Here is a 21,960-nt window from a genome sequence, read left to right on the forward strand (position 1 = left end):
ACACCTTTAAACTTTAATAGCATTATATATACCGCAATCAGTGGTTATATCATGAGAAGATGATAAAGCTCAGATATCTAAAAAAAAAGTGTATATTTTATTATTATCCCAGCTTGAGGGTGGAATTGAAGGAGATGAACGTGTGTTTTCTATGTGGTGTCTATCATCTGTGGTCTCCCAAAGATATATGTGTATGAATTGTGTATTTTATTGCGGTTACCATCAACATTTGCTTTGCCAGAACGTAAGATTCTAGACAGAGGCATAGGGATGATTTCTAGCTATTTATATTCGGCCCGACAACCTAGAGGGGAGTGTTTGAACGAAGTGGATTGCCATGGAGATGAGCATTTGCAATCCATTCATACCCAGACTGCTAACTTTTGACAACAATTTCACACAAAACACTCCAGACAGCATTATTTTGTTGTGAAAATTTACTTATCAAACTGTTTACTACCACTTAATAAATCCCCTTTAATAACCCACGCGGACTCAAATCTCATTGTTTATGAAAATATATACTCCACATTTTGGCTGTCGCAAATTTTAGAAGCTTTTAGACTCCCCATGAAAAGTCCAGCTTAAATACATTCTATTTTCATATACATTTTTCGTTTCATATCACAGAGTGCTTCAATTAAAAATGGTTTTCGTTCATCAAATCTCCCCTTTCACAATGCATTTTTCAGTTGATATTTTTATCGACACTGTCCCGTGTTTAATTTTAATGGACAAAAACCTCGCTGGAAAGGGCTTTTTTTCATCCACGCTGTCATCCGATTTATTGAAACACTCACCCCTCCATATTAAATGTGAGATGGAATAAAAATGCAATATCAATTCAATGTTCATGTTGGAATATCTCCGGAGCAAATTGCTATTCTCTCCCCTTGTCATGATGGCTCTATACGCATAAGGTAGAAATTAGGGATGAAATAAGGGAGAAAATGCGAAGGAGAACACTCAAAATATATAAATGTGCCCACTCAACTTCATCTCAAATATTATTTCCAATCGCACGCAGAGGGTGAAAGAACAAGATGTATTTCTCGAGGACATACAATATTCATCTAAAGTATCCCCTGTTTCTCGATTCACTTCCAATATTCTCTCCTCGCTCTCTACACATTAATACCTCAGATATGCGAAAGTATGATGTGTTATTTTTCAATTTTTAATAAATTCCTTTGATGCTCTCTGATACAGCTTTTTATCCCATGCGCGCATCTTTAGGGAAATCTCTGTGAGTATAACATTTTGATGATATATAAAACTCAAATACACTGTATAAACGTGATGTCACACCATGTTAGATAACACAAACATGTTGTGCATGAGATGTGAAGATGAAGTGTCCTTTCATTCATAAATAAATCGGCAATTTAGTGGGAACATCGTCCCCTTATTGGTTCACCGAATGTAAACTACCACTCACTGCACACGATGCTGAGAGTGATGACTTACCCCTGCGGAAATCCCCTTTAGTACACACAACACACACATCAGATGGGAGTCCTCAAATACCTTATGTACACTCTGATGGAATAAGACGACATATTAAATTCTCTTCATTATTTATTACCTTTCAAAGTTGTCTGCACAACTTTGGCAGTCCCAGCATACGTGTATCAATTACCCCATGGGTTTGTACAATTCATGAAATACAAGTAGGGATAATCTTTATAGATTAACCGCGCACGCACGGTGAATTTTAATGCCTGGCAGGGGATGAAGTATTTGCTACAATATACTCGAGAAATAGTGAATATCCGAGAACCAACAAATTACCAATGTCTCATCCCATTTAACACGGCACAATTCAAGTTTCTTCGCACTCCAAAACAGGGTGTCGCGATCGAATCTTACTCACTGAATTCCGCACCGAAAATTAGAACATTTTCTAGAACACCCAAATTGATACACCCTATGAGCGACACACCGTTAATTTACTCACTCGCTGGAGACAGTAATTAATTCTTCACTGCTACTTTACCTCTTTTTTTTTCTTTCACACATTTTTCACCGCTCAACCACGAGTTTACAGAGAATTGTTTGTAACCTAACCACGGTCTAATTGCTTCAGAATACACTCCTCATGTGAGACAGACAAGAGCATCTAATTAATGCGAACAAATAGTGACAAATAATACTCAAGTATTATGAATTAAAGTCATACAGTTGAAAATTCTCAGAAATTGTGAAAATATAGCGTGAAATTTGCACGAAAAGCCTAAAGGCAGGTGCCAATATGTTGAGTCATTCAATTCATATTGAATCCCCATCAAGATAAGAAAGTCTGAGCTCGACCAGAAAAAAAATCTAATTCCGAGGGATTTGCAATTGAATCCGGGGGATTTATATTGAATACAATACTTCAAATACAGAGAAAGCAAGACAGAGAGGCTAAAAATGCTTCAGAACTGGAGATATGTGCTTTTCCCAGGGCATCCTTAATCAAATACAAATCCTCCATTCAAGATGTAGGAAGACAGGGTGAAAAGCATAAAAAGAAGTCTTATGTATATTTAATTTCAAAAAAAAGAAAAGAGAAAGACACGTCGCCCACATTCAGTCCTCCCCATCCACCCAGGTGACCTTTATCTCACTAATGCAGGAGACAAGTTGATAATTTATGAAAATCGGAGCGCACACATCCCCAGAAGGAGGTGCTGAATACATACATATGTATGTATGGGAGTGAAATTTGCGATGGACAAGACTATGTGGAGAACAATTGAAAATGCTTCGCTGTAATTCAATAAATTCCAATTGTACACGGTACATTTGTTTTACAAAATATTTCCAACAAATTATTAATACAAATAGCCACTGTTTCTTCTTGCACAAAAGTGATTTATTAATGGTAACAATTTGAATATAAAATTTATTAGCAAGGCAAAGAAAAGGGGTTTTTCATTAGCAAACGACACAGCATGGTGTAACGTCACAAACGAGGGTTCTTTTTTCATCTTCTCACCAATTAATTACATTTACTGCTCGACATTTTTCACTCCTGCCGGAGAGATTTTCTAATTTATTAATTTAAATTGCCATAACTCACCCAGATGAAGGTTTTCTCTAGAAAATATCACCCTTAGGGAGTGTTCATGAATGTTAAGAATGATTACACACAGCCGTGGGCAATTCCATTGAAAGAAAAATTAATTGATGACATTTATGAAAATCTCACTCACAATTATTGCCCTTCGAGAAATTCACAGCAAATACACGCACAGTTATATTTTGTTAGCATTGTAAACTAAGCTACCCAGAGAGGTAAATGAAGACCCCTCATTGTGTACACACAGTGTGCATATTTAAGGTAGGTTATATATTGAAATATTTAATTACTAAACATGAAAGGTAAATGAAATAGAATTCCATGAATTACATCAAACACGATTTCATGTTTGCCAATCTGGTTAATGTGAGCACAAAATTGAATAAATTCGAGGAGATAGTGTCGATAGTGGGACACACATTTGGCTTTCCCAAAGTGCCCTATTACACAAATGCCTGGCTAGCATTTTAGCAACAAAGACTAAATGCCACACAACTCAGTCAGATATTCCATTACAAATTCAATTAAGAAGAGAGTGAATGTCAGAAAACTATTGAATATTTCAATCCATAGTGGTTCAAAAACCATTTTCCTCAACTTCCTTCCCCATATCAAATCACCAGCATCCGCTTTCCCGTGCTCCCTTCACGCTGGAAATGAAAACAAACACATTTTTAACTATTTCCCATTTATGGGATTTCCACGACGGCAACACAATATGCCTTGGAGATTGTGCAAGGAAAACCTCCCCCATGTTGGATATAGGGAAACATGGATTTTCTCACATTACATTGTAACCAAGTGAAACGTTTCGTGTGTGCATTCGGTGAAACTTCAAATGGCATATCGATTGAAACCCCATTTCTACTTATCAATTCAATCCGATCTCACAATTCCCAATACTTCATTTCCCTCAACCTCTGGAGCATGTTATGTTTGTCTGATCTATAAAAGTGAATACATTTCTCCGCCTCAAACATTTCCAACCGCCACTATACAAGCATTTCCAGCGAAAATAGTCGGGTTAGTGGCAATAAAGATCACAGTTTTATGGTGGAAAATCCTGTGGCACTTGAAAAAATCGCATATGCGGTGAAAAGGAGGAAGAGCCTTTCACCACTGAATCCTTTTCTATTATGGCGCCTCATACACTTCTCAATTTTATCCGCTTTCCCTTGCGAATACACAGCGAACTGAAGGAGAGTATATTGATAGTTAGTGCAAAAAAACAACCAGAGAGTCAACAATTGCGAGAGGAACTTTTACAATTGTGTCATTGCATCGTTTTTCTCCTCGCCACTGTGAAAATTTTTATTTTCCCAATTTTTTTGTGCTCTGCTCAAAAGCCATACAATCCAATTCAGTTGACGAACAATTTCGAAGAGTTCATAAAATGTTCGACAGTTGAGAGATAGTTCAATACACAAACATAGAACATCACTTTTAACAAATGAATTTTCCTACTCCACTCTTCGGCATTGTATTTTTTACTTAAGCTTCCAAAGCCCAGAAAAGTCTTCATCACGTAGATTCTTACAAAAGTCACTATTCAATATACCTTTCATAGCGACGGGTAAATCGAAAACCATGAAAAGCCAAAATCGTCCTTTTTCAGGAAAGCAAATTGAAAATTTCGCGTTAATATTGCTGAGAAATTTCCTTAAATTACCTTTATGACGATTTATGTGTTTGACTGCAATTTGAGACAATTTTCTTAGAAAAAATGCACGACGTACACGATTAATAGTGAACTTTTGATAGTTTAACGTTACAAAACATGAAATTTTATTACATTCGAGTTATTCGGAATAAAGAGAATTTCTTACTATTGCCCCATAAAATAGAAATCTCTAAGGTTTTTCTTCAAAAAATCCATTCGTCACAGTTTTTGATTGACCCGTCGATTTTCAAATACGTTTGGAAACATTCTGAATTTTAGTACAGCGAATTAGAATTAGTAATTTCAATCGAATATGTCACAGTTCAGATGAAATTCTTTATAATCCGAGTTTGTCGCGAAAAAAGTTTCACTCCAATATATATGTTAAGCTGGGCAGGTGTATTCCCACCTTTTTCACATATTGTCAAATGCGTGAAAATATAAATTCCCGCCATTGATTACATTTGATCCATGAGCTTTATACCATTCGCATCCAACCAAATATAATATCTAACGCCATCCCCATAAGTGATCATGTGAATGCAACATGAAAGCATATGTATGTAGAGTTTATCTCCAGCGTATTGTAAGCCATGCGTGTATTTTTGAGGGAAAGAGAATGAAAAATGGAGTAGGTATAAGTACTTATTACATCCTCTCAGCTTCCGCCTAACGATTCACTCTTTCCTCCCTCGGTTGCGCTTCCTGTATCTCTCCCCCAAATATTGTGTGGCAAATATCTTCTCGCATCGTACTTCACCAACTTACTCCTCGTCACCCAAATTGATGGGACCTCGTGTCAGGAGCGAGTGAACAAGATGAAAATGATGGCAGCTGAGAAATGCGACAAGGCAAGTACAGAGAGAAAAAGACTTTAGATACTCTGAAATTACTCCCAAAGAGTGAAAATGTGCGGAAACTACACTGGCATAAGTTTGAGAGAAATCCATCCAGGAAAATCAATAATGATTTCATTTGGTAGACACTATATCTCATTACCGACTTCCTTCTCAATGCACGTGAATCAACAGAAAGACAGAGGATAAATTTATTCAGCCACTCGTTCGAATCCTTTTTCTTGGAAATATGAGCAATATTTTTTACTAAATTGTCTATACAGTTTCTGCCTTGCCTTCCTGTTTATGCTCCATCTCCCAACACTGTATTTGCCCATATTTCTCCACTACAACCATCCCCCCATTCGAGCCGCTTGGCGCTGCAAACAGGGTTAGCACGATGTGTGGTAATCCAACAATGCCTCCACTTCCATACAATCTAACATTATAGAGTAACTTCACGACTAACCCTGGAACATAAAAACCCACAAAAAAGCATCCATAAACGTGATAGACTACGCCGGAAGACATTTTCTACACACAAATGACACAAATTCATTCTCCTCAAATACAATTATTTTCGTCACGAATGTACGGAAGAAGATTGAATTGATGAAAAGGCGCATTTAACACAAAAGTGCTCACAATTTTCGTTTAGCTCTGCACAACGTGCACTTGTTCAATCCACTGAAAGACTTTTCCACAAAATTGCCGATTAAGCTCTCCACTTTATCGTTAAGTGGTGTGACACGTTTTCTTCACATCCTTCAGACAAAATGCATCACACATCACCATATATTCAAAAGCTCCCTGATTCTGGGGTGTGTCTTCTGACAGGGGATGCATTTTTTAATGATGCCACCACCACCACCATCATCATCCACTCAAGAGCCCAACTTTTATTGAGTTGTCCTAAAACTTCCCTCAAGGGAAAAATTATATTTTTTCCATGCCATCTTAGCACAATAACTACCGCGTGTTATTTATAGTTGAGAAGAATCTGTACACAAAGTGTGACATTTGAAACATTTTACATTAGCACAAAACGGTGAGAAAAAGTAACTGTATAGGATTTTAACACTTCATTGACTCTCTGTGGCATATGCGAAAATCACACATTTCTCATTAGCTCACCCATCATAATTGCCTTCATCTACACAGTCACGATCCACAAATAATCGTGAAGTTCAACTATTCTTACAAGCATCTCCGGCAGAAAAACAGTGTGACAGTGAAAAAATGCTCAACATTGAACTTTGATTTTTGCCAAAAGACATTTCAATGATGTTACTTCTTCCATGAAGCGATAATCTTATCTCTCAGCGCAAACACGCGTGCTAAATTGATTACTCTCTTTGGGTAGTTCCACAAATTATATACTGATATTGAACTCCAAACAGAGAAAAGCGTCCAACTCTCGCCATAGATAATCTACTTGACCTATTATGGACTTATTTTCAAAACTCATCCTTCGTCTTCCATCATCCCCATTGCGTCTCACCAAAAACTTACACTTAACCGAAAAGTCATGATATTGACTTGGGCATGCTAAGAAAAAAATAATAATGCCATTATGCATGAAAATATTCAATAACTCGATGGGATGAGCGAAGATTTAAATGGCAATTGCGTAATGCAAAATGTGGGTTTGTTGGATGGGCTCGAGGAAAATATCACGAAATATGTAATGGAAAAGGTCAACGAATCCGATGCATCTCTCTCATATAAGACAAAATTAGCACATTGCGACTTGTTCAAGAAATATAATGTACAATATTCCAAGAAAGTGAACTTCAGCCGCCTTCTATCATCTGCTGTTTATGCTCGCACTTTGCCAAATGGAGACATTTTGGAGAAAGCTTATCATCTTTCTGACGCCCGTGCAGAGAATTCTTATCAAATGACGACATTCTTATCATTCCTTTGTTACAAACCCATTCGGTATTATTCTATTGAAAGGTAATGTAACCTTTTTGCGAGTGAATGTGAATTCTTTGTTATCTCGACATTTAATTTCCCTCACTTGAGACTTAATTGTGCCAGAATAAAAACCCATAAAAGCTCTTGGCTAAGCTACTTTCCATGCTGTTCAATTCTGAAAGTCGAAGCTCTTTCGCAGAAGTTTCAAGTAAGTGAATTTTACAAGATTTTTTTTCTCCCACTCTCCCTTTGTTCCTTACATACAATCTCTGTGAACATGAAACTTAATATTATACCATCGAAATGTCCATAAAGAGCTATTCTAGAGGAATATAAAACAAGAACAGTATAATTTTAATCACCGATATTATCAGCTAAACACACTCTAGGCATTTTTGTACAGTTTTACATCTTTATGTTGTAATTTAAAAATCAATAAGACTCCCCACGATATAAACGCCATACAGTCAGAGACTTTTATTCTTCCTCCTCCATTCCTCTTCCTTCACATAGAAAATGTTGAAAAATGTGAGATCTCAAGAGCGCACATTTATAATGTTAGGTCGTCTGCGTGATTACACAGAGCCATTAAGCTCTTCAGATGGAATTAATTCATGTCACAGTATTGTAAATATTTCACTATGGATGAAAAACTTTGCTTCGTGAATAATTTTCGACTATATGAATAACAGATTTTAAACTTTTCCACCTTTTCATCACAACTTTCTGCACAACGGAAAATTACTTTAGAATCAGGAACAAATTTATTAACTTTGTAATTGGAAATAGTTAAGCACAACTTAGAACAATTTCGCATTTTATGCCCAAAAAAGAATGCCAAAAAGGACAGAAACAAGAAATGTTGTCGAAGTGAATTGCTCATGGTAAAAATAACCATTAAATGAGGATGTGCTTTTATACAAAATTTGCATAAAAATACGTTTTCGTTTATTCACAATATCCCTCTATACAATTCCCAATAAAGCTTTAATGACATCAATCATGAATATTATATTCTCTAAAATATTTTATACACACACATACTTTTATATTCACGTAATTGACTGTATTGTGAATCCATAATTCAATTAATATTAAATTCAGTTGCAGGTATTTTAACAGAACACAGCGAAAATGCTATTAATTTTGCGAGAGGTCCACGACAGAGTCGTGAATATTAAATATATCAAATCTGTACAACGTTATACGTCGTCTCACATTTTGTATAAGAGATAGACAAAGAGGAACGAGAAAAAGTAAATCACGTTTCATTGAATAAATAGAAATGCCATCTGTACGTTTCATTTGAACCATCGGAACATACAATCTCGAGAGCTTTATCTGTTTTGTGAGCAAAAAAAAAATCACACACTCCCAGCGAAAAAGATGTAGTTTGCGTAGATTTGAGCAAAGGAATTTCCATGTAAGTCCGTTGAAAATACCAAACAACTCATGATGCACTGAAACATTATGAATTTCCACGGAATCTTCTCATCTGACCTTTATATATTCCAGTGTGGATTTATTTTTATTCAACACGTTTCCGATTTAATCATTCCTTATCGAACATGTTATGGAAATTTCAGGCGGTTGGGTTGACTCAATCGATTATTTTGCTGGCCTTTCGTGATAAACATCAATGAAATAAATTGCACTTTTCTGAATTGTTTGATTATCACGAAATTTATGTCGCTTTTACTGTTTCTCAATTCTGGCTAATTGGGTAGAGTTCAATATCGTGTGTGTGTTTTTATAAATTTTTAATTGATTTATTGTGCTGTTAAATTGCAGTCCCCACAAATTTCTTCAAAAGCCACTTAATCTTATGCAATCCAGTCATATTTAATAAATGCTTCATTTTTTTCTGCTATAATTTATGTGAAGCGACAGTCAATAACAATTTTGATTTACTCTTTCGCTTCATAATGCTACTTATTTTCATGTGCTAAAAATTCTGCTCATACATTATTAATAGCCTTAAGATATTTTCATACGTCAGGACTTTTACGTTTCATCCACATTTTTTTCATGACATTACCCCCCAAATGAAGCCAATGTTGAGAGCAAAAAAGTGAAAATTCACTCCCTCCATTAAAAATTGCTCTGCCATATTTACTTTCTGTAATATTGATATAATCATACGTACATATTTCACTATCACTGTATGCATTTTGCATCCGGTATGAAAATAAAGCATTAGTGCCAGTGAAACTTCTACAATATAGTACACTTTTTCCATATGAGAAATAATTATGCAACAAGCGATAATAAATTGCAGTTCGCTTGCATATGTTAACTTGTAACTCTACCCTCATTCGTACGGTTTACACCACGTTTTCGAAGAGCAGCAAAAAATATTCCTCCCGCAGAGGCAAAAATACGGTTAAAGATGAGAAGCCATGAGCAAAAGAAGGTTGAACAGTGTGCGAAAGGAGCAAACAAAAAATATAGTCATGCTTAGTGCAACCTTACACCGAAAGTAAAGCAATTTTATGATATATCTTTCACTGCTGCTCGTGCAAGCATTTGGTTTCCTAACACAATCCCACCCTCGCTCTTCCACGACAATTAAATACACATGCAACTCTGCTTCTCTCCAGCTCTTTTCCCAGTGTGCAAAACATTGTGTGCATCCCTGAAGCGCCCTTGGCTGCATGAGGATTACAAATTGTCTCTGTTTGTTTACTGGATTGAGAATCTGGGGATATACTGGGTGTTACTGAGAAAGAGAGTCACATCGTCAGAGACGCACCATCCAAAGCCGCCGTGAAGGGTGCATCAGAGTAGATGAAAGAGCCATTATAGATAGAATCCGCATACTCAACTCCATGTACATACCGAGGAGGGATATATTGAAGTTTGAATTTTGTTCTCTCTCCCTTCCCCAACATTTTGTGTGTCTCCTATTCGTTTTAACCGGAGAGCAATGAAGTGGATATTCTATGCTAAGCGCCTCTTTGCTCACATTCAACACACCTCGCCCCGTCACTCGTGCACTTTTTGGCACATACACACTTTACACAGAATGCATTTGCATATAGAGTGATAATCGTGATTTGTATTCAATACACATTGTGCTGAAAAAGTGTGCAGGAAATATTGTACAAACTCCCATCACGACTGAGACACAGCGATTGAGTCACGAAGGTGGTGATAAAAAGGAGCATTTAGAGATAGAATATGTGCAGGTATGCAACTTTGTACATTGATCGATCTCATGACTGAAGGAAGCTGATGGATTGCCACATTCGATGCACAATTGCTTCCTGAATGAAGAGTTTTCATGAAGCATGAGATAAGCTATAGTGTTATATCTTAAAAGTGCAGCTTTATGCAATATTTTAAATAACAATAAAAGATCCATTCTGAATACCGCCGCACCTTCTCTAATCTCTCCTCTGTTAAAAGCTCAAGGACTAATGAAAGCTCCCAACGGAAGCATAACTGCTATAGAAATATCGAAGTATTACACATTGTCTGGCCAAAAACATTTGGTAGTTTCCATATTGACTATTCGAACGTGAATACAATCCTCGCATTGTTATTATATAAATTAACTATGCTCATAACACTATGGGCAGTTTATTATTAAATCCTAAAATAATAAGCCCCGTAATTTCTAAATTCACAAATTTCAACATTTACAGCACAGGTACCGCGATATTGTTTTAGACCAGCACCATTATAGTTTCAGTTTTCCCCCCGATTATTTGCATGTGTGTTTGAACTTCGAAAATCCAATCATCCCTTTATCAGAGCAATTTAATTGGATGTTTTATTGATCAATATAGGTCGACGAGGGTTCGTGGAAGTGGGAGAGAATTTTGTGAAATAACTTATTGACCCAATTTGACTGCAACACTTAAATTAAATAGGATCAAAGACATATTGCATTTGCAAAATTAGCATTATTGTGCCGCTCAACACTCACCTTTCCCATGTTGACAAATCCATGCTCAGCTGCCACGAGGTCGGCCTCAGTCTCCCCGCCGGGAATATGAACTGCCCATGTGGGTGTGTAGTGACCATGGGTCATCTCACTCAGCAGATCAATGTCCCAGTCGTTGCCACCACTGAGCCCACTGGTGCTGGCGCACTTCACCGTTGACACATTGCAATTAATGACTAATAATAGCACAACTATTTCGTACAAAATTGATTTAAGCACACTCTCCCGCCACAACCATTTGCTGACATTGATGCCTGTCCATCGAACCACGTCGCTGGTCATTTTCTCAGATCTGCCGTCTTCTGCCCCACAATGCCAAATCTCCCTTGTCTATTTCACCCTATATAGTTTTGCTCGCCGCTGCACACCTCAGCAGTGTTGATGTGAATTTAATTTCGAAACAAATCAGGTGGAAATGCGCTCATGTAGTTTGAAAATTTCACGTGTTGAAATCCACTACGCTGAATAAATTGTGTGTACAGTTGACTGATAGTGGAGTGTTGCACAGTGGGAAAACAATAATCAAACTACTGCCGTATATCTATTTATGTTGATGCAAGTGACTCTCTCAATATATAATGCACTCTTCCTCCTCAACTTCTGTTTGAAAACCACCCACACTCGCCACCTGATTATTTTCCCATTCACCGACGAAACTCATAGCATCACAACTGGCATGTTTATCGTTCGTCGGCCATATATTTTCACTATTTTGAATGATAAATAAGATATGGCAAATACATTTATTCACCGTAATTTCATTGATGCATCACACCAGGCCAGCCTATGTCGTCACACTCGCAATTAATGATGGTGGGAGGAAGTTTTGGAATTGAGTGTGTCAAACACTTGAGAATTCATCTCCCGTCGCCACCATACACTTCGACCACACCGAAAACTTGTGGTTTATGTGCGATGACACAGAAGATAGAGCTGGCTTTTCTCCTCTCTCGCGCAGAGGGTAATATGATCCTTAAATTGTATCTGAAAAGACACCAATAAAAGAGCAAGATGAGAAGAAATTAGATACGTAATGGCTTGGCATTTGTCCCTTCACTTTGTCGTGTTTAACATCCCCTTCAACTACTTTATTTCACGAATAACAATAATGTTTTCCATCAACAGGGTTGCCCATAAAGTACATATTGTGGATATAGCAAGAAAAGAAAGAAGGGTAATCAAGACAAGATATCAAATTGAAAAAGGATATTATTCTGTAAATAACCCTCTTCCTAATGATCATAATCGTAAATTTGCCTCTTCACTGTAAAGTATCATTCCAGCACTCTTTTTTGTCATGCAAATGACATGGCTTTACACATTCAAGCAATCTTTTAATATCAAAACGTGTTAATCATCATCCCTTTTATAGGTGTGTATAGAGAGAGCAGTGATATGTGAAGAGGGGAGCTAAATGTAATTGTAACTCATGGGTTGGCAATGTAAATCATCCTTTAGTACCCTTATCTAATTTCACATTTATTTTAAGTGACTTACAATGTCGGATACGCAATCAAATTCACCTCATTCCCACATTTATTTCTATTGTCCAACATTTCCACCCCTTTTATTGGTAGCTGTCCAACCACTGGAGACATGCAAATTTTAACCCTTATTTAGGAAGTTGATCTCATGCCTGTGACACTTTAGCCTCTCTCACTCTCTCTCACACTCTCCTCTCGATTTGGCTAGAAAACGCAAACTTTCCACTCACCCAATCTACTCTCGCTAAACCCAACACCCTCTCTTCTCCTTTTCTTCCCTGGTCGACGAAATACAAATGGCACTTGTGCCATTTAAACACAATTAAAGAGAATTTATAGGCAATATCCTCCCTCTCACTCACTCGTGTTACAACAATATGGTCTCAAAATCCCTGATTCTTCTTGCTCCCACGAGCTATCCACCGACACCCCTGCAGCTACCACACACCCTCTCATGTGCACAGCATTCAGTGGATGCTGGAGAGTTGTTTACATTTGAGAGTCCTTGAATTTTTAATGAGAACAAATAAACAAACACTGTAGCGCACGCAGATTCCTTCCACTATAAATATAATGTTGGTAAAACACAGCATAGTCATTCTACACATAATCACAAGTGGATGGAAGGTGGAAGATGTGTTTCTCAGCGCGCGCTCGTCCATTCCTCCACTCATTTTACCATTAACACTGATGAGTAAGAAAATATTTTCTGAAAAAGATTCCCTCTGATATATCACGTCAGGACGAGCTGCGCTCTGTGTAAACCAAGAGAAAATCTCAAGGATGGCACAACGATAAAAAAAACCCACCAGCTCTACAGTGCGACCATCAGTTTCATTATACAGCACACAGAATTAAAAAAAACTCTATAATTCAGTAAGAGTTTCATCAGATAATTCGCAAGCAGACAGTCGATGAAGCTTTTCCCAAAGCAAAATAGACCAATGTCGCGAAAACTGAGGTCACACTGTTTGGCGAATCATAAAAGCCTCGAGAGAATAAAATACTTTCTTGCTATCCTCAACCATACGCGATAATTAGCCCTTTGCACCCTGATTAGCCCCGTTTGATTAAAGAATCACATCTCAAGAGCTTCAGTCGCTATTAAGTATTCCCAAAAGTTGATAGTACGTGACAAAGTGGTGGAGTTCAAAGACACTCGAAGCCAGAGCTTCGATCAATTTTCTCATTATGCCAATGTTAATTTGAATTTTGTTGCCCCACCATCGCATGACCTCCTTCCTAACCCTCACGCGGCGACTGATTAGATTATCACCCGAGGAATAATTTGTTCTTTCATTTCGCTGCGAGGGAAGCCGTGCTATTTTGAGTGTATTTACCTAATTACGGTAATAGCTTTTGGATTCGCAAGAAGCGCGGCAACAGGAAGTCTCGAAAATGTACATTTTATAGTCCCTCTCTATAGGGTACACTAAAGTGTAACATAAATAACTTTTATTGACCACGTTTTTACCTGTACACAAAAAAGCCTTTATATCTCTCTCACACTTTATCAGAATTTCGCAAAATATATATATCAATCCCATTCACAATTTTTATTGTGCAATATGTTATTGGATGTGATCAATAAAATGATCACAAATATAAAATCAAATCATGCGGTGTTTATATTCATGTGATGAAAACACGAATGCATGGAGTTGGAAAATTAAATTAATGCGAATTTTGATGACACTCTGAGTAAATCGAATATTATCAATCCATGTATCATTATTATTCCCAAATGTATACTTTCTACTGAAAATCAATGAATTTTTTTTTATTTCCAGTTAGTGAAATATGACGTTTTTAATTTGATAATCCTCTTTTAAAAAAAAAATTTTTATATTGCAAATGCAACAATCAGAAGCCTTAAAGTTATAAAACATCAATTTAATGTACACGCCCGGGAAATTTACCCAAAACGCCTTCTCAAATCGTGAAATTTGTGTCTATTTCGGGAATGCGATGCTGCTACCAAAAATGATGCTGGAAATGCTCAATATAGTGCCTTCTTGTGTCTAACGACGCTGAGATATATCCAAGAGAACATCGAGGGAAACAAGTGGATAAAAGAAACAACATTATTCTAATGAAATGAAAATAACAGTTCACACAGTTTTTCCTTTCTTCTCCTCATCATCATACCTCACATGCCCATCTACCTCTCATTTAACATAGAATAAAATGGCGGGAGAGGAGAAAAAATCATTTCAAAAGTGGCGTTGGTACATTCTTGAATTCCGTATGAGAGAATAAAGTAATGTTAGCTCCTTTTGCCATTGGTATACCATGTACATATGTACTAGTAAGACAACAAGCGCAACAATATACCTCCAATATACCCAGCAAATGGACCGCTTTGCTCTCTTCTTCATCTCATTGTTGCTTCTTCTCTGTTTGTACCTTGGCCGAATTGTGTGTGCCGGCAAACAGGTATTTTTGGGTCTGATTTTTTCATGTCTATACCCCATCTCCAGCCATCAGTATCTTATTTTCTTCGTTTCTTCGCTTCAAGAATTCATAAATTGACTCTTTATTCTTTTCACCGGAGCGCACACACCGTGCGCCAAAAGGGAGAAAACTTCAGGACGGCCAAATAGGTAGATTTTCTAGATAGTTGCAGAGGCACACAAACTGTACAGCACAACATACCAAAACCTTTTTCTCCAAAAAGGTACACAAAACACTCGAAATACAGAGGGAGAAGTCAAGGGAAACAAGAAGTGAAAAAGACACAGAAGGCCATTCAGTGAATTTGCAGCAGAGAAAACATTGAAGTTTTCTTCCGCAATTGACTCAACACTTTGTTATTATCCAGAAAATCCATTCGAATAATTTCACGTGAAGAGTGAATTTCAAATTTAAACACAAATTGAATGAAACAAGATAATGCAAAATAATACAAATTCTGTAAACAACCACAAAAGCACTGAAATACAACAATAGTATTCACTGAAAAACCATCGAAAAGGTAGTATTCACCATGACTATCGCATTCATGCCAATCTATCAATGTTAACATCACAAAAAGAACACAACTTTTACCCGCAATCTGATTGACTAGCACTGTTTCTTACACTGAGTAGCAGCATTCCAGCAAAGCAAGTAAAAAGTACATAGCATTTCCCCTTATATCTTTCTTCAACACCTCCGGTTTATAGATTCTGTCTATGTGGAAAATATTCCATTTGTTTTCATCATCTTCCTCCCAAGTGGTACATTTCTTTTTCGCAGTGCTCTCGTGTCACAGAAGCAATTCAACAGGGGGCGAAAGCAGTAAAAGGGAGTAAGAAATTCCACACTTTTTTTTCGCCAATCCACCATTCACAACACATCGCCCTTTAGCGTACCATTTCACCCCATTTATATCGTCATGATGGAAAAAAATGCATTTTTCCGATAGACCACGATGGAAATATTTCACTTGGAATTGTGCAATGCAATTGATGACTTTTTCAGCATTCCATCGTCACTCCGAGAGGAATCTCTCTCTCTCTCTCTCTCTCTGCCTTTTACCCCAATTTATTTCTTACAACACTTTTTATGTGTGCACTTATTGCAAACTTTTTATGCGTGTGCAACACATGACTCTTAAATACTTATTAATCGACAAACAATGGTCCATTGTCTGCAGAGAGCGTCGGTTAGAATAAAACTATACTCTCATGTGTGTTCTTTTTTTTTCTCCTTAATTTCTACAATTCCAAACTCACTAAGCATTCTGTCTTATCTCAACTCGCGACTGAGACATGATGGGAATGTGCACAAGGGGAAGGAGAACAATTCATCGGATAGCAACGCCTTTGAAAGAGAAACGCGTTAAAAAAAAGCAGATTTGTGGGGGGCAAAAATAGGAGCAAGACCTCAAAAAATGAAACCCTACTGGAGCACTTCTTGGACATTTGCCTCTTTCTCTCTCTCTCAAAAAAAAATTGTATTGTCTCCATTACATCATCATCATCCATATACAAACCAACACACAATAGACACTCTGGAGGAAAACAAACCAACAATCGTAAGAGCAGAACTGAGAAAACACAATCAGAGGAATTAACTTATACAATGCACGCGTACTTGTGTGATGTAGCAATTGAATAAACTTGAACTTTTTACACCACGCCACTTTTTTTCTCTTGCCTTTTTTTCAAACTGCAACGTTGGGCAATGCTGCGGCATTCACACTTTTTAGTGTTTCAAGACACGCGCTCCACTATCCGAATTCTATCTTGTATTTTATTATATATGTTCATATAATATTTCACCAATTTCACCAAATAACAATTGCACTCTTTATATATATATATTGTAGCGCAATTTGGGTGAAGTCATGTGAAAAACAGAAAATTGGCAAATTGAACAAATTGCAAATGATACGGGGTCATATTTTCCCACCTTTTTCCTACCTTTATTGTGCGCGCACATTTTTTTATCACCATTCTCTCAACACGCACAAGAAGGTAAATTGAAAGGGGCTGCTCATTAGATGAGAAAACATACAAACTTTTAGTGCTTCAACAATGCATTTTTTTAAACTTGAAACACATTTGCACTGCGTGCGCTGAAGTGGTGAAATTACAATTTCCAGTAGTTTATCGCAATCAGTGTTAATGATGAAAGAAAAACTGTTTTACCTTAAATTTTGAGAAATAAAATTACAAGGTTAAGACATCGATTGAATGAAGAGAGTAACAAAATAATAATAATTATAATCATGATCAATCAAAACGCAATTTCGATTAACTATTACTACTATTACGATTATATTACTCGCATTTCCCAATGAAAGTGGTGCAATAGAGAGGGAAATTTGTGAAACTCGAGATATTGAATAAATCAAGGTCCAAAGTGGAGACTTTATGAAGACGCCAGGAAGCAGTAAATCCTCAATATGAGGATCCCCTGGGTGAAATTCGGGGGAGAACTCAGTTTAAGAAGTTTCACAGAGAGGGAAAAAGCGAACATAATTCCTTTAATAATGGGAAATTCTTTTCCGCATACAAATCAATCTTCCCGAGAATGTGTGTGCGTGCGTGATTTGTGTGAAAGAGGCAAGATTGTGTGAAGCGAAGAAGAGTTAAGAAGCCTCATTTACATATTTCAGCGTGGCATATTAGGAGGTTTGTTATTTTTTTCCTTTGCCTTTATTCTGCACTTGTAACACACACAAAAAAACCGCCACTCTAGCATGAATGGGTAAAGAGAAATCTCTCTTTCTGGGCTCTTGACCTACGGAATGACTTATGAAGCATACCATCAGAATGAAAGAAAAATTCCACGTACAATAATGTTCTGTAAGGGAAAAATTCACATATTTTTGTTCCATGTTGGCAATATTTGCATGTAAATGGCAGCAAGTGCCAATCATTAATTAATGTCAATTTCCATTCATTGCAATACAAAATTCACCAACATTCTATTAATAACTCAATATCATTTTATTTCAATCAACTCTCTTTAGTTTTGCACACACACACACACACACTGTATAGGAAGACAAATCATTGACATTCATTCTCACCCAGTAATCATTTCTATTATCAACCGCAATCACATCAATTTATCGTGCTCAATTTATTTCCTATTAAAATTTCAACACAATTCTTTTTTTATGATTAATTGCAAACTGGCGGACAAATTTGCAACATAAATTACATTGTTTACTCCATCACTTCAGCCTATTTTTCAACACTCGCCGACAGAGAGGAATGTTTACCAAACATATGTATTTCTTCGTATAGAGATCAAAGTACATTTTTGGGGACAATATATGATAAATAATGCATGAAATATGATTGAGGAGAATAAGGAGGAAAAACTCTGTTCTTTCGCCATGACAAATTACACGGAATTATAGGGAGTGTGGAGAGGGGAAAAAAAACTTAAGCACTCTCTTTCTGAAAGTCCCTTATCCCCGCCCTAAATCCATATCAGAAGATTTTACAGCACAACTGTCCCGCACAGCATCTCCATTCATCCTCGTCCATCTTTCCCACCCCCGCGCGCGCGCCAGCCGGAATTCACATGGGGGGGAAATTGACACCCAAACCACCCTCGCACACCCACTTAACCGAAAAACGTCTAATAAAAACTTTGAGATTTTCCCATCACAAGTGTTTTGTGTGACTTCTTCTCCATCATCTTTTACATTCGACGTTTTTCTCCACTGTTTCACGCCCCAGCTTCTCTCCCCTTGTCTTCTCCTATTCTCTCCCTCTCTCCCTCTGTCTCTCCCTCTCTCGGCCAAACTTTTGAACAACTTGTTATCAATTAAATTCAAAACTTTTCACCATACTTCATCGCATTACAACTTTGGTGGAGAAAAATAAACAGCCATCGCACTTGTACAAATTTCTATATCAATCACCCGAGAAAAACACAAAAGTCAGAAAGAAATATGCAAAAGTATGCAAATGAAAAGGTTTTAAAATACCCAAGCACACCTGGAACGACGGACCACTGCTGGAAAGTGAGATCGCACATTGGAAAGTATGCAAATAATCTCATCATTAAAAATCCCTCACCACAACACTTAATAAATTAACTGGACGAATTCCATCTTTTTTTTTCCTTTTATACCTCAATTAGGAATTTCAGAAAATTGCTGGGACAATCAAAATTATTCAGAAGTTTAGAATGGGATATAAAAGTAAGAAAACTCCACCAGAAAAAGCAGCTGTTTTTACTACCTTTGGGAAATTCTTAGAAGATATTCTGGAAAGTGATTCAACAAACTGATAAAAACAAACTCTCCATTTTGCTCAATTGGATTACAATGTTGGGTGAATTTAAACTAAAAACAAATCTCCACGGAAAAAAACAATTATGCAAATTGAATAAACTTTAGTTTGTGACTCTCTTTCACCTTAATCGATGTAATATAGTGGACGGTACATTTCATTGATCTACATTTTCTTGCTAAAATTCATTCGCTTTTTTCCCCATCGCACACGTCAATCTTAAGTAACTCCTTGGTTTTGCATATATGTACATATGTATGTGTTCTCTCAAGTGGCCCACTCATGAGAAAGTTTACCACTCAACATCTTGTAGCATTGGCAGAAAAATGCATTGAGACATCGACAATTAAATCCGCGTTCACTCAATCGAACCTTGAAATTAGTTATTGTGGTTTTCATTGAAGTTAAGCCACCACTTTTTCTCCTCCGTCGTCATCGAACTTGCGAATGTGGCACTATTTGTGGCCACTTTAGCCATGTAATTTCCTGGATAGTTCGGTCTTGGGACAGCCCATCAGTGACTCACAACATGTACGAAATTCCACGTTTTGCCACACACAATTATCCCCCAAAACTACTCACCGAATAGTGTTAGCATCTGCATTTTATAGCCAAGTCTCTTTATTATAAGATCTCTCTTCCCAGAATAACGATTTTTGCCTTGATTGTAGACATTTCTTTGCTCAAGTTGGTAGTGCAACATTTCAACAATTCTCATAGCACTGTATTAAACATCTAAATTGCATCATATAATATACTATACTTTGAAACTATTTCAAAGATTAATGGTAGAATATGAACTTGTGAGAAGACTAATGTAGATCAGTTGCTAAATTAATACCCCGAAAATCTGTGAAAGTTGAAAATTTGAAAGAGAAACACTTGCATATCTTGCATTTTGTTTGAGAATACCAAAGAAGCTTATAGCATCACATTTCAAATACCAGATAAGAGGTGAATTAGATTTTTGTCTTGTGTTCACATTAATTAACTGAAAAGCAACTTTTTTCACATACAAAAACAAACTAAACTTTTAGGGGGACAAAAAATTCTTCTCTACCTCACAAAAAGTGTTGAAATTCAATTTTATACGCTACAAATATTGCGTAGAAGATTTAGCAATTTAGATGCAAAAATTTTTGTAGCTCAACTTTAACGCTGATAACAAACTTGAATGCGAAATCTAGCAAGTCTCAGCAAATTCTTGGCAAACAAAAATCCTCTTTTTCTCTATGATAATCTTCTTCGCATTTTTTCTGCTACTTCTTTATCGTTCTCTTCCGCATTAGAGACTCATCCATGTGATAAAATTGATAAGGACCGAATATTTATCATTTTAAGCACCACTTGTTCTTGCTTGTTTACCCACGGCAATGGGTCAATGGATGTGCAAAGAGGCATCGTGAGGCTGTGGAAGGCGATATAAAAAGTATTTCGCACTCATTTGAGCATCCTAAAATACACAGTTCGTCTATCTTTAAGTGGTTCAGCAGCAGCATATCGTCAAGAATTGGATGTGATCCAAATGAACCAACAAAAGGTGCATTTAATTGAATTGCTCACAACATTTTGAAAAAGAAAGAAGGAAGGAAAAAAAACATTAAATTGAGAATGAATGAAATTCCTTCGTGACGCCACACAAACAATTCTCACCAAAAAATTTCTGCTCACCGGTCAGGCAAATGCCAATCTTATCTGTTTCCGATGTTTCACTCTATGTTTTATATGCTCTTCTACCTTCTCACTGGGATTTTTCTTTATTGTCTCCTTCGTGTGGAAGTGTTTCTTCTTCTTCGCCCAACAGAAGAATGCATTGGTGTGTATAGAAAAAGAAGGGAAAATCTCTTCGAGACTGTATGTATTCTACTGAGGTTTGACCCAGCTTTACGAATTAGATATTCCCTCTAGAAGACTCTGTCGAATTCCCAAGTTCTTGGAAATTGGTCCAAGTTTCACCTCTGGCATCTCTTCTCAGTCCAGGATTAATAACACATTCCCTGATATTGAAATCAATAGGAGAAATGCTCATCGGAATGTTTTATTATTGAGAAAATATTTACGGGCAAAATTCCGCTTCTTATCATTCGTGAAATTTTTAAATTTTATTTCAATATCACAAACTCAAAATCCGCTTTCTTAGGAAATAAGGAGCGGACGCAAAAATAAGACGTACTAAGTAACTTCCTGTCAAATTTTTTCCCATTAAAGCATTTATTTAATCTCCAAATGTCAACCTTATCAATTGTTACGTAACTCGGAAACATTTTCCGCAACATTAGCTTCAATTAAACACTATTCTCAACTAAC

At 36.8% G+C, this 21,960-nt stretch overlaps 1 protein-coding gene across 1 annotated transcript in view; it reads right to left on the reverse strand.

Moving 5' to 3' along the window:
• The window catches only part of LOC132265325 (furin-like protease 1), a 53,278-nt gene that overhangs the window by 30,117 nt on the left and 1,201 nt on the right, over positions 1–21,960 (reverse strand). Inside the window, exon 2 of the mRNA XM_059765923.1 lies at positions 11,412–12,413. Within this exon, the coding sequence (XP_059621906.1) occupies positions 11,412–11,711 (300 nt within the window). The 5' untranslated portion in view covers positions 11,712–12,413. The remainder of the gene's footprint in view (positions 1–11,411; positions 12,414–21,960) is intronic.

Source organism: Phlebotomus argentipes, unplaced genomic scaffold (genome assembly GCF_947086385.1).
Source record: "Phlebotomus argentipes unplaced genomic scaffold, Phlebotomus argentipes genome assembly contig_2, whole genome shotgun sequence".
NCBI lineage: Eukaryota > Metazoa > Arthropoda > Insecta > Diptera > Psychodidae > Phlebotomus > Phlebotomus argentipes.